Raw genomic sequence first — 13,269 nt, forward strand, 5'->3', positions numbered from 1 at the left:
TTCACCCAGGTTGGTGTCATTAAGGTGTAATTGCAAACATAATCGTTCTTGTATAGATCAGAGTGTGGCTGCCTACCATATTCAAATATTCACCTTGTTAACTCTGGGCATTATCAGCCTGTCGTCTTTACTATTGAGTTACAAGCGAGCAATCAGCAATAACATAGGCACATTTTTTTTTTTTTTTTACATGTTGAAACAGCTCCGTTGAGCATTCACATAAACGTAATTATACTGGTAGTACATACCAAGTTTAGGCTGTGTTAATTGTTAATATCTCTGAGGAATAAAACTAAGCTGAATAAAAATGCGTCAATTCCGCTATATATGTGCATGCCCTGATATTGTCACGTTGGAGTGACAGTGAAAACCAGAAACACTGCCGAAAATGTCAGTTAAGAATCTTAACTCTCTATTGGGCAAACTTGTGCCCAAAAAGGCCAACAAAAACACATGAATCACAATGATTGCAATGGGCACGGTTGTCAGTCGTCACGTAAACTATCGAGTCAAGCCTATGTGCTGTTTATACGTTTCCCACTGGACATTCCAAAGTATCATTGGTGCACGCATACACTCGAGAATGTACATCATTTGCATATCGCATGCAACCCAATTAGATGAGTCTTTTCACTATAGGATTGGCGACAACAATAAAGAAATTTTGAATATTGTAGGTGTGTCTTGCACTGGGAGTAATGACTTGATAACAGTGATAATCCACTGAAAAATGGCCACTGGCAAAACATGAAAAGATGTACACCCATGAGCAAAAGTATACAAACCAGGGATTGCGCGAAAAAGCCGTTTTTTTTTTTTTCAACTGCCTGCGAATGAAACTTGAAATTGAGGGCTGCAGTCTAAACTTGGCATTGCGAACTTTCCAGTGTACTCATCAATTTCAGTTTATGCGTCTGAATTACAAAGAAATTCAGTTTTTTCGGCGACCCTGTGGTCCGTATACTTTTGCTCATGGGTGTATGTGTTTCAGTATAGACAGGGCATCTTTATTAGCTGCATTTGTAAAGTGTTGCATGGCGCTATTGTTATGTAGGTATTCTTCACTGTGGGTTGCATCTGTATTAAGTTGGCACTATTACCAGCATAAGTGCATTCATGATGCCTGTTTTTTGGTTTCACTGTGTTTGCAGCTGGGTGACCGCTTTATTCCAAGCCGGGCGGGAGCGAACTGGCAGTTGGGGCTTGCAAGGATTCCCGACAGCGCCCAGCGAAGTGTCCTACCAAAGGCCAAGGACACCAGTGATGGCTCCAAGGACAGCCTGGCCTATGCCTGCCTGATCAAAAATGAGCTACTGGGAGCCGGTATAGAAGATGCTAAGGTGAGTGAAATTCAGAAGGCTTGCAGATGTGGCACCTTTTGCGTGTGCCACAAGGATCATTGAGCTGTGAAGAAGAGAAGAAAATGTACTTATATGAGTAACGTTGCCATTGTTCAAAAAGGTAAAATGCAAACGGGAGTAACCTGTAGGTTTGTGGGATTTTAAATACTTTCAGCCACTCATACTTCTGCGACTCCTTTATTCTCGAGGGACTTGTGCACAGCTTTTACCTTGTCTCTGTCTCTCTCTCCTGGTTCACGGTGTCAAAATGAATGTTTATTGCCTGGTGACCAATGTGGTTGGCTTGACCTAAAAGTACACTTAGTCATACAATGTTCACACAATACATATGTAGGATTTGAATTATGTGCTCTCCTCTCGAAGTTTTCAGGGGGATTTTGTCCATTCATCAGAATCAAGTTTATTAAGTTCATAGCAAAAAACAACGTTTATGCTATTTTTGCTACTGAAAATGGTAACTTTATGTGCAGTGCTCTGCAATTTAAGTGTCATAATTGGCCTGCATGGCGGCTGGTGCTTCTTGCACCACCGGTGGCCACTGGGGACACCGAACTGACACATTGTAGTATATGATGACAATGAGGGCCTTTATGACGCATTGTGGCTGCATTTCCAACCCCCCGGCTCCAAGTGATCACCCAGCGCTCACCAGCGGCACAAAACGTGTTGGCTGTCATGCATACCGATTATCTGGTTTGAATTGCTGAGCACTATACAAGGGTGTATCAAAATGTTCTGATCATTACCATAGGATAAAGAATTAAGAAGGTTATTTTACTTCGTAGTTACACATAGTAGTAGTGTACGTAGTCACAATTCAAATTCATGCATTTCTCGCAGCATTTTTTAATCCTCTGTAGGCCTTCATTGTGGTTCTCAGATTTCATTGTAAACCACTGTTCAGCCTCTTGATTGACTTCATCTGTACAAGTCACCGACCTAGCAGTAGATTTTTTCATTTCTTGAAACAAGAAATAGTCATGTGACGCAAGATCAGGAGATTAAGGTGGATGGGGCAATATTTCATAGCCACATTGTTTTGCTTCCACCGCAGCAGCTTGAGCGGGTGCATTATCAGCAAGAAGACGGACACCTTTGGAGATATTACAACAGTGTTTTTGCTTCAGAACATCTCGTAATTTTTTCATTAGTGAGCAGTAACATGTGCTGTTGATAGTTAGACCTTTATTAATGTAGTTTGTCAGGATGACTCCACAACAATCCCAGAATACTGACAACATGAGTTTCCCTTCAGACCTTTGCACCTTGATCGTTTTGAACGACGGATGGGAATCAGTGCTTCCAGACCTTGTTCATCTCTTTAGTCTGTCTATAGTTACCAAACGACTAATAAAATCCTCTTCATCATGCTCCAAAAGAGTCAGAATCTGCCTTGACAGGTCACGTCTTAGCCTGTGAAGAGGACTCAGCAGTTGAGGTACCCAACATGCAGACAGCTTATAAATATGTAGTTTGTCATGAAATATGTTCCACACGCTACAGTAGCTTAAGGGGGTCTTGAGCCACCTCTCGAGCTAGGTGAAAAAACACATTTCGCAGATAGCATACACTGCTGTGAACATCTGGGCCAAATTTTGCTCTTGTGCACGGTGCGTGGGACTCGCAAGCAGAGTGTGAAGTCACCTTTTTTTGAAACACTCTCTTTTCAACAGAAACCTTGTCCTCGCCCTTTTTGGGGCTGACACATTTGTCATATAGTAGCCGATTTTCATACTTGGATGCTATTGGCCAATTTCTGACACCACTCGAGAAGTGTGAGCCGACCATCGTCTGCTCACGCTCTGCCACACCCGCCCTTGTAGGAATGAAACCTTGGCCACACTGCTTATCGGGGTGCCATAGCCTTGAGCTCTCGTTAATTTTGATTAGTTTGGAACACTCTACTAGCCATAAACTATGGGATACTATGCTACGCCTGCCACGTGTCGGGATGAATAGCGGTTAGCACAACAGTGCGCACTCACTCCCAGCCACTCTTGGCTAGATATGCTTCAAAGTCTTAAGCGCTACAAAGTGCGCAATCTGGATTTGCCTACTATCCGAGCAGGACTAAGCCGGTATGCAGCAAGTAGCACAGCCAGGCTGGAGCATGCAAGCGTGCACTCCAGCCCTGGTGTGCACTTACAGTTGTGCGTAGCCATACATAGCTGCGTCTGTTGCGTAACATAAATGACACAACGAGCCCACTTAGCGTGACACCATAGGCGGGGTTTCGCCACTCGATCGCCCCCGGCGCTCCTTCGGAGCGAAGGAAATTGAGAGCGAATATGAAAAGTAAATACCACCACTCGAAGCATCTACGCTTGTACTGAGTCTTTTTGAAATTTCTTTAAGTAATATATTCCTTGGAGGTACCATACTCGGTCAAAGGTATTTTTGAGGCTTCAAGGAAATGTGGTTGAGGGCCCCTTTAAGCCTGTTTCATGCATGATCACTGGAATTTTAACTCGTCGATCTTGCAGAATGAAATCTTCCACTTTCTTGAGGGTCAGTGAAAGACATGTGACCAATTTTGAAATTTCTGTTTTGAAACAGTGGCATGTAATGGACAATCATCACCATAGACAGTCTTCATTTCTTCATGAATTCGCTGGGTACTACAGCCCCTCAAATCTAGAAACTTTGTAACGCTGTGTGCCTCATTCTTCTTAATGTTCCTTGAAAGAAACTTCCACCCGCAAAAGAATAAAATAGTTATTAGCAAGATAATTGCACTATAATGTACATACTTTTCAATTATTATTTTACTGGCAAAAATGTATTCACATACTTCTTATAAATATACGTAATGATAAAAATGATTTGATACCCTCTCTTACATCACTTGCTTCACGAGTTTTCACTCTGTCGTTTGTTCAGGTGAGCTTTTTAAATGCACATGCATTTCAGATGCGCACCTCTCTAGTTGGAAACATGGCAAGTCACCATCATTGCTTTGGGAAAGGTGCCATGATAAAAGATTGTGGTGATGAATTTATGAAATGCATTTCAATGTTCAGTGTTCTTAAACATGTGGCAATGTTTCAGAACAATGTTTTTTTTTATCTCGGGGGAACAGACTACTTTATTTACCCACCGTGGTTGCTCAGTGGCTATGGTGTGGGGCTGCTGAGCACGAGGTCGCTGGATTGAATCCCGGCCACAGCAGCCGCATTTCGATGGGGGCGAAATGCGAAAACACCCTTGTACTTAGATTTAGGTGCACGTTAAAGAACCCCAGGTAGTCCAAATTTCCGGAGTCCCTCACTACGGTGTGCCTCATAATCAGATCGTAGTTTTGGCACATAAAACCCCATAATTTAATTTTATACTACATTATTATCTCGATAAAATCGAATAAAGATACTGGGCTAATAAAGGTAACATGCCATATTTACACAATTCTGATGCATTCTCAGTTGTAACATGCATCCAATTTTTTACGGCCAGAAATGGGAAAATGCAATACCCTTGATTGTTTCCCGACCAGATTTTCATGATAAGAGAGAGAAATAGCAATTTTTCTCACTTGGGGAAAGGATTTATTGCATCCAAACCAGAGTGGACCGGGCAATCCTCAACATTGCTGTTCTATCCCTAACCATTTGCTCGTGATTGGATTTGAGATTGGGAGGTGGGATTTTTTACATCGCTTATTGCAGTTTTGGCTTTGTACTTGATTTTAACACGCATGTGATATTAATTAGTGAATTCTCTAGGAAAATAAATGCCTGTGAGAATGCCTGTGACACAGTAGCTGAACTGAACATTAACCACTTCATTTGGAGCCTGTTTGCTCATAGCTGTGCGAGGTAGCTGTGCAATTTATTAGAACCTCTCTAATCGTGCGTGGGCGGCATTAGCCTGAGCTAGTTGCCAAAAGGTAGTGTAAAGGCTACAAAAGTATGGGTTTATTTTGTAGCATAATGCGGCTTTCATGACAATGTCAACATTTAGTTTCATTAAGCTTGCTCCGCCATGCAGAATTTGGTAGGACTCATTTGGTTATCCCATGCCAAAAGAAGGTAAGTTTCAGCTGTGCCTCTGGTTGCTCGCAGGAACCGACGGAGGAGCGCCGTGTGTCGCAGGGGCAGTCGCCCTCGTCGGGCAATCTCTTTCGCTACGGGGCAGGACGACCGTCCGAGCCCTGGTCACCCTACAGCCTCTCCCCAGTCAGTGCCAAGAGCCACAAGCTGCTCAGCTCTCCTCGCAAGCAGGCACGCAAGATCTCCAAGATCCCGTTCAAGGTGTGTCCTAAGCTTCCTTTCCTCCTTCTCGCTTGCTTGCTTATCACTGTGGCATATTGCTAAATTGAAGATAAATAAATGGCAGTAAGAGTACAGATAGGATTGATGTGTAAAGACAGTGAAAGGGTTTTTAATAGAATGGCCCTTCACCTTGACAGTGTGAGGTTGCCAAGGTGAATTAAACGAGCATTTGTTGTAGATTCATCATTGCTTGAATAGAGTGATTGTGAAGAGGAAGAGGCGCAACACTAAAATGAAAGCAGACTGTGAGAGAGAGAGATGGGAGTTGACCGTAGATTGCATGCCAAGCCTTGTCTGCACTTCGGCCATTTCCTTCGGTCTGTCCTCTGTCTTGCACTGGCACAGATGATCCCGGATATATCGAACTTGAAGGGGATCGCGATATAGTTGGATATATCGATAATTCGAAATATAAAATGCATGTCTGAACAATTTCCCAAGATCGTGAAATGCAGGAACTTACCGATTTGCTTCTTCAAGGCCGTGCTGAATGCATGAAAGTTGACTTATTTTATAGCTCACCAACATTACAAGTTGCTCACGCTGTGGAATGGTCTTCACAATGCTAACCCTGAAAGCCCGCATTGCCCAGATGCGAAAATGCAGTGAAATGCTGCGTCAAAGTGCTTGTTGTTTGTTTTTATTTAAGAATAGATAGAAATGGATGCACTGCTGAAGCAAACTGACCTGTATAGGTACGCGCCAGGCCACCATCAGTGCACTTGTGCTGCAAATAATGTGCCCGGCCGCGTGTCTGTTACAATATGCCGTTTAAACGACTGATCGTCGTACGTTGGCAACGAGTCAGGAAGACTGTTATGTCAGGTTTCAGAACCAACTTCCTGTTGGAACCAGCCGTGCTCGCTTATCGATTTCCCTAAAATGTCTACGCGTCTTCTCCCTTCTGGCCCCTGTGTTGGTACCGAGACTACTGACATTACACACAGGCTGTTAGTTTCGAAAGTGGCTTTCAGCTTGCAGAACATAACGAGTCCAAACCCACTCACGTGTAACAGTACGAGCATGAACGAAACGCGTTAAGAGCGGACTCGCGAATCGCACAGCGGTGAGTCTCACGTTCCACGAAGTGCGGATGAGGTGTGCGGTGGTTTTGTTAAATTAAAATTGTAATGTAAAGATCCGTCCAAGTGGAGGGTAGGGTTGGATTCATTTTAGCTGCTCGCGGAGTTCTAACATGCCGTTTGCGGAGAGCCCTTGTATACAAGAAAATGCATCCGGCGGCACAATATCTCCAGTTCGGCATCCCGTGACTGGCACCATTCAGTGAAAAGATCAAGTGTTATCCATGCTTTCTTGTGGAGCGCATATTTATTTATTTATTATTTATTTATTTATTTATTTATTAATACCTCAAAGGTCCCAACAGGACATTACATGAGGGGTGGACACGGACAAGGCGGAAATGATGATGATGACATTACAAAAATATGCATATAGGACTGGGAGGACTTTCGCGTTCTTGAAGCAGAGTGGCAATCTGCTCTTGCCGATAACGAATGACTGCAGTTTGCATGTGCCATCCATATGTGCAGTGAGCAAAACCGAGATCTCCCTGCTCATTTTTCCTCCATGGCGTCTACTGCCCTTCAGATTCAATCTCTTGTTGTTTGACAGCATCTGCCAAAACAGTGCCATTACACATTTGTTGACACAACATATTTCCGACAACCTGAGAAGTTATTGCCTCCCTTCTTGAAAAAATGCACTTGCAGTGCCTGCACAGCACAGTGTTCGATATATCAAATGTGGTGGTGAACGGGAGTTTGATGTACAGGCATTACATTGCTATACTTTTCATGGGACTCTCAAGGGGATTTCGCAACGATTTGATAGAGGCACTAATTCAATATATCTAAACTTGATATATCTGGGATCAACTGTATTCGATTTAAATTCATCACGTACCAACCAGGCCAAGTTAGCATTCTGTTGCACACACTCAAAGAAATACACATTTTCCCTTCTTTTACTGTCCATTCTTGTTCAATGTCACAATGTGCGCAAGTGACGATGAATCTACACCATCTTGCCAAAATGTCTGTATTACGGTCGAGCCCACATATAACGGCCCCACTTAAGACCAACTTTCGCTTAAAACGAACGAAACCCGCATTATCGTCAAAATATACATTACAGTGCAGACCGCTTATAACGTAAGTCGCCGGAGTCGCGAATATCCACACTATAAGTGGTACCGCACTATAACTAAAGCAACAATTTTCAAGGCCCGCACATATGCAAAACATGTGCAATGAGCCGCCACACATATGCGACAGTCGAGGAATGTGGCTAGAACGTTTGCATTCAATTTACAGTCGAATCTCATTAATTCGAACCAAATCATGTGGCGGCACCTCCGACCAGCATTGCTCCGGCACCGCCATAGAGTAAAAGCTTAGGAAAGACCCCTCAATGTCACACGCAAACAAAAAAAAAGAAAAGAAAAACGCGGCAGAAATTTCACCCTCTCTCAAAAGGCAAGGTCGCCGATTCTGCGTTGCGCCGGAACATGCGCGTAAGTGCCGACGTCTCAGCCCGCTACCGTGCGTAGAAAATGGCAGTGAACCCATCTTTCTCCTTTATGCTTCCTCTACTTTCTAGTCATGTGTTGGCCTTGCACGCTGCGGCTACGGCGCAGAGGGAAGCAGCGGCACTGTCCCAGGCCGGCCAATGAAACTGTCCACGCTGGCAAACGCCCGCTTCCCGATAACAGCAGAAAACAAAACTTCGGGGGAGCTGGGCCGGGCCAGCTGGAGCGGCGGCGCCTGCACGGTGGCGGGCGCGCACGATGACAGTCGAAAGTGAGGGAGCTATGAGGGAGGGCGAGGGGAGCCACCGAAGCGGCAGAGTTGCCGAGGCGAAATCCGCTTCCCTGCCGTCCTTTTTCCTCACATTACATGGTCTACATTACAAGCGAGGAAGCGGACCGCAGACGCGGAATGCGAGTTCTCGCGCCCGTTGGTGTGCCCGCTCGTTCGAATTACAGTCAGGAGGTGCGGAATTGTTGCCCATGTGGGCCGGGAACCATGTGATGTTTGGGGACGTGAAGTTGTCTCCTCCCGTTTCTTGGAAGAATATTTTGTTGACAACCGTAGCTGCTTTCCTGGAGACGAGGGCCGCCGAGAAGGTTCTAATGGCTGTTCTTGAGTCCGAGTAAATGACGGAGGCTCCTTTGCAGCTTCGAAGGGCCACCGCGATGGCCATTTCTTCTGCTTCGCGAGTGAAGTTGGTAACCACCGTGGCTGCGTTGACGAGTGAGCCATGGGCGTCCACCACAGAGACCGCGTAGGCGCCTCGATTCCAATCTAATCTAAGTACACGGGTGTTTTCGCATTTCGCCCCCATCGAATCAAGCCTGAATTGTATAAACTGGAAATTACCTTTATCGCTAACTATTGTAAAGGTTCCATTTTGGTGAATTTATGTATAAAAAGATTTTTGCTCTTTTTCATTGTTGAACCTTTTGTAACCCTCACGTAATACTCCACTTCGGAGCCTCTGAGGACCTTGAATAAATAAATGCATATTTTCTGGCCTACATGCTCTCTCAACGTACGCGTTTAAATGACGTCGAACTATAATTATAACTATCGAACGATCGGACACAAATGCACGCACTACTCGTTTGACTTGCCCAACTTGCCCGACTTGATGCGAAAATGCAGTGGGCCGGGAGGCGAAATCCGCTTCCCTGCCGTCCTTTTTCCTCACATTACATGGTCTCCGCATGCGCCCTTTGCCGTGCTGTGCTAGCTCCGCCCACTCCCTGAACTTTCGTTTACTCCCGTTATCGTGAAGCGAGCGTTGGCCGGCGTTGGCAGTTTCGTGGCCTTCGCTCGCTATGCACGCTGTGATATTTCACGACTCGCACTCAAGATTCTGGTTTCAGCCTCACTGGCTGTTCATTCGCACCACGTGCCCTTCTCCACTTCGTCTCTCTTTCTTCCTCGAGCACTCCTTGGGCACACGTTTGACTTCCGTACTCTCAGGCAGCCGCACTGTAACCGGTATTTCGTTTTCCGCAACTGCACTATAAGCGATACGTGTATAAATGGAGTGCTATGGGAAAATTAACGGGAGTCTGAAAAGACTGCACTATATCCGGTCCTGCACTATACGTGGTTTATATAGCTTCGGCAGGTGATCAAGACGTTTCCACTTAGCTTGTAACAAACTGAGCCATTATTACAAGCTACGCGGAGCAGGGCGTATATAACGCAGATGAAACTGCGTTATTTTATCAGATGCTGCCGGACAGCATGCCATGAAAAGCGACTCATGCGCTGGTGGCAAACACAGTAAAATGCGCGTTCAACACTTCTGTGCACTAATATGGATAGCATCGACCGGTGCGTGCCCTTTGTAATCAGAAAATCAAAGAAGCCACATTGCTTTCGGAACTATGTGCCCCTGCGCTACAGGCACAAAGCGAAGACGTGGATGACGTGCGATTTATTAGCAGAGTGGCTGGGTGAGTTTGACCGCGACATGCAGAGGCAAGGCAGGCGCGTGCTGCTAGTGTTTAACTGCTCAGCGCACCACGTTCTAATTTCTCTGATGGCAGTGACTCTACTTTTCCTGCCGCCCAATACGACTTCGAAAGTGGAGCCGCTTGATTTAGGCCTAATACATGCCTTAAGGCATCGTATAGGTGCCACATTGTGGAGCGCTTGTTCATCGCTGTTGACTGCCCGGCCGCCAACTTGCCGCTGTGAGTTTCATTGTATTCAGCCTATGAGATGGTAAAGGCAGCCTGGGCAGAGGTGATCGCCGCTTGCGTGCAGAACTGTTCCCGCAAGGCCAGCTTCGTCGACGATGGCGAGTCTGATGGCGAGCCTGACGCCCTAAGAGGATCAGTCCAGCGGCGATTTATGGCAGGGTGTCGTCGACTCCGACATGAGGGGCCATGAAATTGGCTGGGATGATTTTATTTCTGCTGGCGACACTGACATTGCGGAACCGTGCACGGACGAGGCATCGTTCTTCGTGAAGTGTGGGCCGAGAGCGACACGGAGGAATCGCATTACAATGAAACTTCAGAGCCAGCACTCATGAGCGTGCCTGTAGCAATGGGCTACATAGAGGGTCTCAGGCAACTTGTCTATGCCAAGGACCTCTGTGAAGAGCACACACACTTCCGCTTTAAATATTTTAAGCTGGAGACACCACCCTCATCGGATGTGCACTGCAGAAACAGACTAGCATCATGGACTTTTTTTTACAGAAAGAAAAAAGGAAGAAAAAGTGTTTTGACTAGCACCGTATTTCTTTAGCTGTGGTTCACTTACTACGAACTTGGGGATATAACAAACGGATGCCGCGTGATGCTCAGGTTCGTTATAAGCGGGCTCGGCTGTATTCAACGTTATTATTCAGTACATCACTCTCATCCATGAAATGACCTCAACTTTACTAATTCTGCTGTTGCAGCTTCACCGATTGCTTTGTACGTGGGCGAAGCTGAAATACTATCCCGGCATATAAGATGTTTATTTTGTGAAGAAGAAGACGCGCCTCCGTCCAGCGTGCGCCAACGCTCGGCCCGCTCTGCTCGCGCTGTTGGTTGCTGGTGTCTTTGGAGACGGTGCTCCACGCTGCCTCGCCGTTCTTGGAACTCGTAGCGTCCTTGAAGGACACCACCAATAAACCTTTTCTCAATTGGTGGAGGTTGCTGGAATTCCCCCGCCGCTTGCACCCTGGAGCTTCGAACCCAAATGCTTCCGCCCATCATGACCGACAACACAGACCCGCCAGCGCCTGCGCCTCAGCCCGTCATCTGCACCGGGGTTCCTCAGCAACGTGATCTGAAGGTCTTCAGTGGTACAGATGAAACGGACATGGAGGACTGATTTACTTCGTATGAACGGGTGAGCACGCATAACAAGTGGGACGACGTCGCGAAGTTGACCAACATCATATTTTATCTTACTGGTGTTGCCCAACTCTGGTTCCATAACCACGAAGTCGACATCCCGACATGGTCAACTTTCAAGACGTCTTTCACTCAAGTGTTTGGTCGACCTGCTGTCCGCAAACTACGCCGCGCTGAACAGCGCTTGCGAGCCCGTGCACAGCAGGCTGGTGAAAATTTCACTAGCTACATTGAAGAAATCGTCGACCTTTGTAAACGTGTCAACGCCGCCTGCCCGAAGCTGATAAAGTTAAGCACATCCTCAAAGGCATCGATGACGGTGCATTCCAGATGCTTTTGGCCAGGAATTCGCACATCGTTTCTGAAGAGTCATGTTATGCCAGAGCTACGAAGAGTTGAAGAAGCAACGCACCCTGACTTGGCAGCCTCTGTCGACCGCCGACTCGCTAGCGAGTCTGGTTGCCATTTCCGACCACTCTCCACTGCTTCAGCAAATTCAAGACTTCGTGCGCAAGGAGATTGCCCGTGCAACTTTCCTTGGTCCCCTTCACTCAGGAGCCGTCCTGTCGTCTGCCTTCAACGCTCCACACTGTCATTGCCGAACAGATGGCTCAAGCTGCTCCCGTCGCTCACCACCAGCCACTTGTGGCCGCGCCTCTTACGTATGCGTAGGCAGTGCAGCCTGTTGCCGTGCCTCCTACCTATATGCAGGTAGTGCGTCGGCCTCCCCAGCCGCCTTTATCGATCCTGCAACAGTCTGCACCACCCGCCACTCCTACTGCTTCTTGGGCCGGGCTGAGAGTCAGCAATCCATGGTGGACGCTTGACATTTGTCCCATCTGTTACGCCTGCTGCATGCCAGGACACGTCACTCGCTATTGCCGCCGTCGCCTTCCAACTACCAACGACGCTGCCCGGCCGTTCCAGTATGGCAGTCAGCCCATGCTCCCATCAGCCCCAGGTCCTTCCCAGCGGTACGTTTCTTTTGACCTCCCTGAATTTCCGTCACGCCGATCCCCATCTTCTCTTCGACGATCGCTCTCCCCAATGCGTCGCCGACCCACACCCTCCGACCAGGAAAACTAAGCACTGCAGTTCGCGAGGCAAGAACTGCGCCATCTTCGAACTGTCCAAGTCCTTGCTCTTTTCCTGCTAACATGGTCGCAATATCTGTCGACGGTCTTTCTACTTTTGCGCTTGTGGACACCGGCGGCGCCGTTTCTGTTATAGCCGCCAAAGTCTGCCGTTCACTGCGCAAAGTGGCCACGCCGCTGTCTGGACTGTCACTTCACACGGCAAGCGCGCAGCACGTGACACCTCTCGTAGCCTGTACTGCCCGTGTGCTCTTACAAGGCGTTTTGTACGTTGTCGAGTTTATCGTTCTTCCTGCCTGCTCACATAACGTCATCCTTGGGTGGGACTTCTTGTCCCGTCATAATGCTGTCATCAACTGCGCACGAGCTGAAGTTGAATTTTCGCCGCTGTGTGACGCACCATCCCACAATGCTCTTGATCAGCTGCCTAAACTGGTCGGAACGTTGGTGTGTGAGGACACCGACGTTCCACCTGGCTCTTTTGCCCTTGTCCCAGTCGTATGCGATGCCGTCACCGATGCTACGGTCTTTACACCATCTGACATCTCTATGAGTCACAAAGCCGTTCCACTGCCTTTTGCAACGCTTGACATCGCCGCCGGCATCAGCAATATTTTTGTGTACAATCCACTTTCTGCATTGGTTACGCTGCT

The 13,269-nt window shown here is 47.0% G+C and overlaps 2 protein-coding genes and 1 long non-coding RNA gene across 3 annotated transcripts in view; 2 read left to right on the forward strand and 1 right to left on the reverse strand.

Annotated features, from left to right (window-relative positions):
- LOC119433311 (alpha-crystallin B chain-like) overlaps positions 1-13,269 on the forward strand; it is a 407,637-nt gene that overhangs the window by 58,787 nt on the left and 335,581 nt on the right.
- Positions 1-13,269, forward strand: part of LOC119433540 (fizzy-related protein homolog) — a 31,612-nt gene that overhangs the window by 1,395 nt on the left and 16,948 nt on the right. The window contains exons 2-3 of the mRNA XM_037700790.2: positions 1,152-1,340; positions 5,420-5,608. Of these exons, the coding sequence (XP_037556718.1) occupies positions 1,152-1,340; positions 5,420-5,608 (378 nt within the window). The remainder of the gene's footprint in view (positions 1-1,151; positions 1,341-5,419; positions 5,609-13,269) is intronic.
- LOC119433541 (uncharacterized) overlaps positions 1,297-13,269 on the reverse strand; it is a 38,851-nt gene continuing 26,878 nt past the window's right edge. The window contains exon 4 of the long non-coding RNA XR_007464176.1: positions 1,297-1,404. This is a non-coding gene — a long non-coding RNA (uncharacterized LOC119433541). The remainder of the gene's footprint in view (positions 1,405-13,269) is intronic.

This window comes from Dermacentor silvarum, chromosome 11, assembly GCF_013339745.2.
Source record: "Dermacentor silvarum isolate Dsil-2018 chromosome 11, BIME_Dsil_1.4, whole genome shotgun sequence".
In the NCBI taxonomy this organism is placed as follows: domain Eukaryota; kingdom Metazoa; phylum Arthropoda; class Arachnida; order Ixodida; family Ixodidae; genus Dermacentor; species Dermacentor silvarum.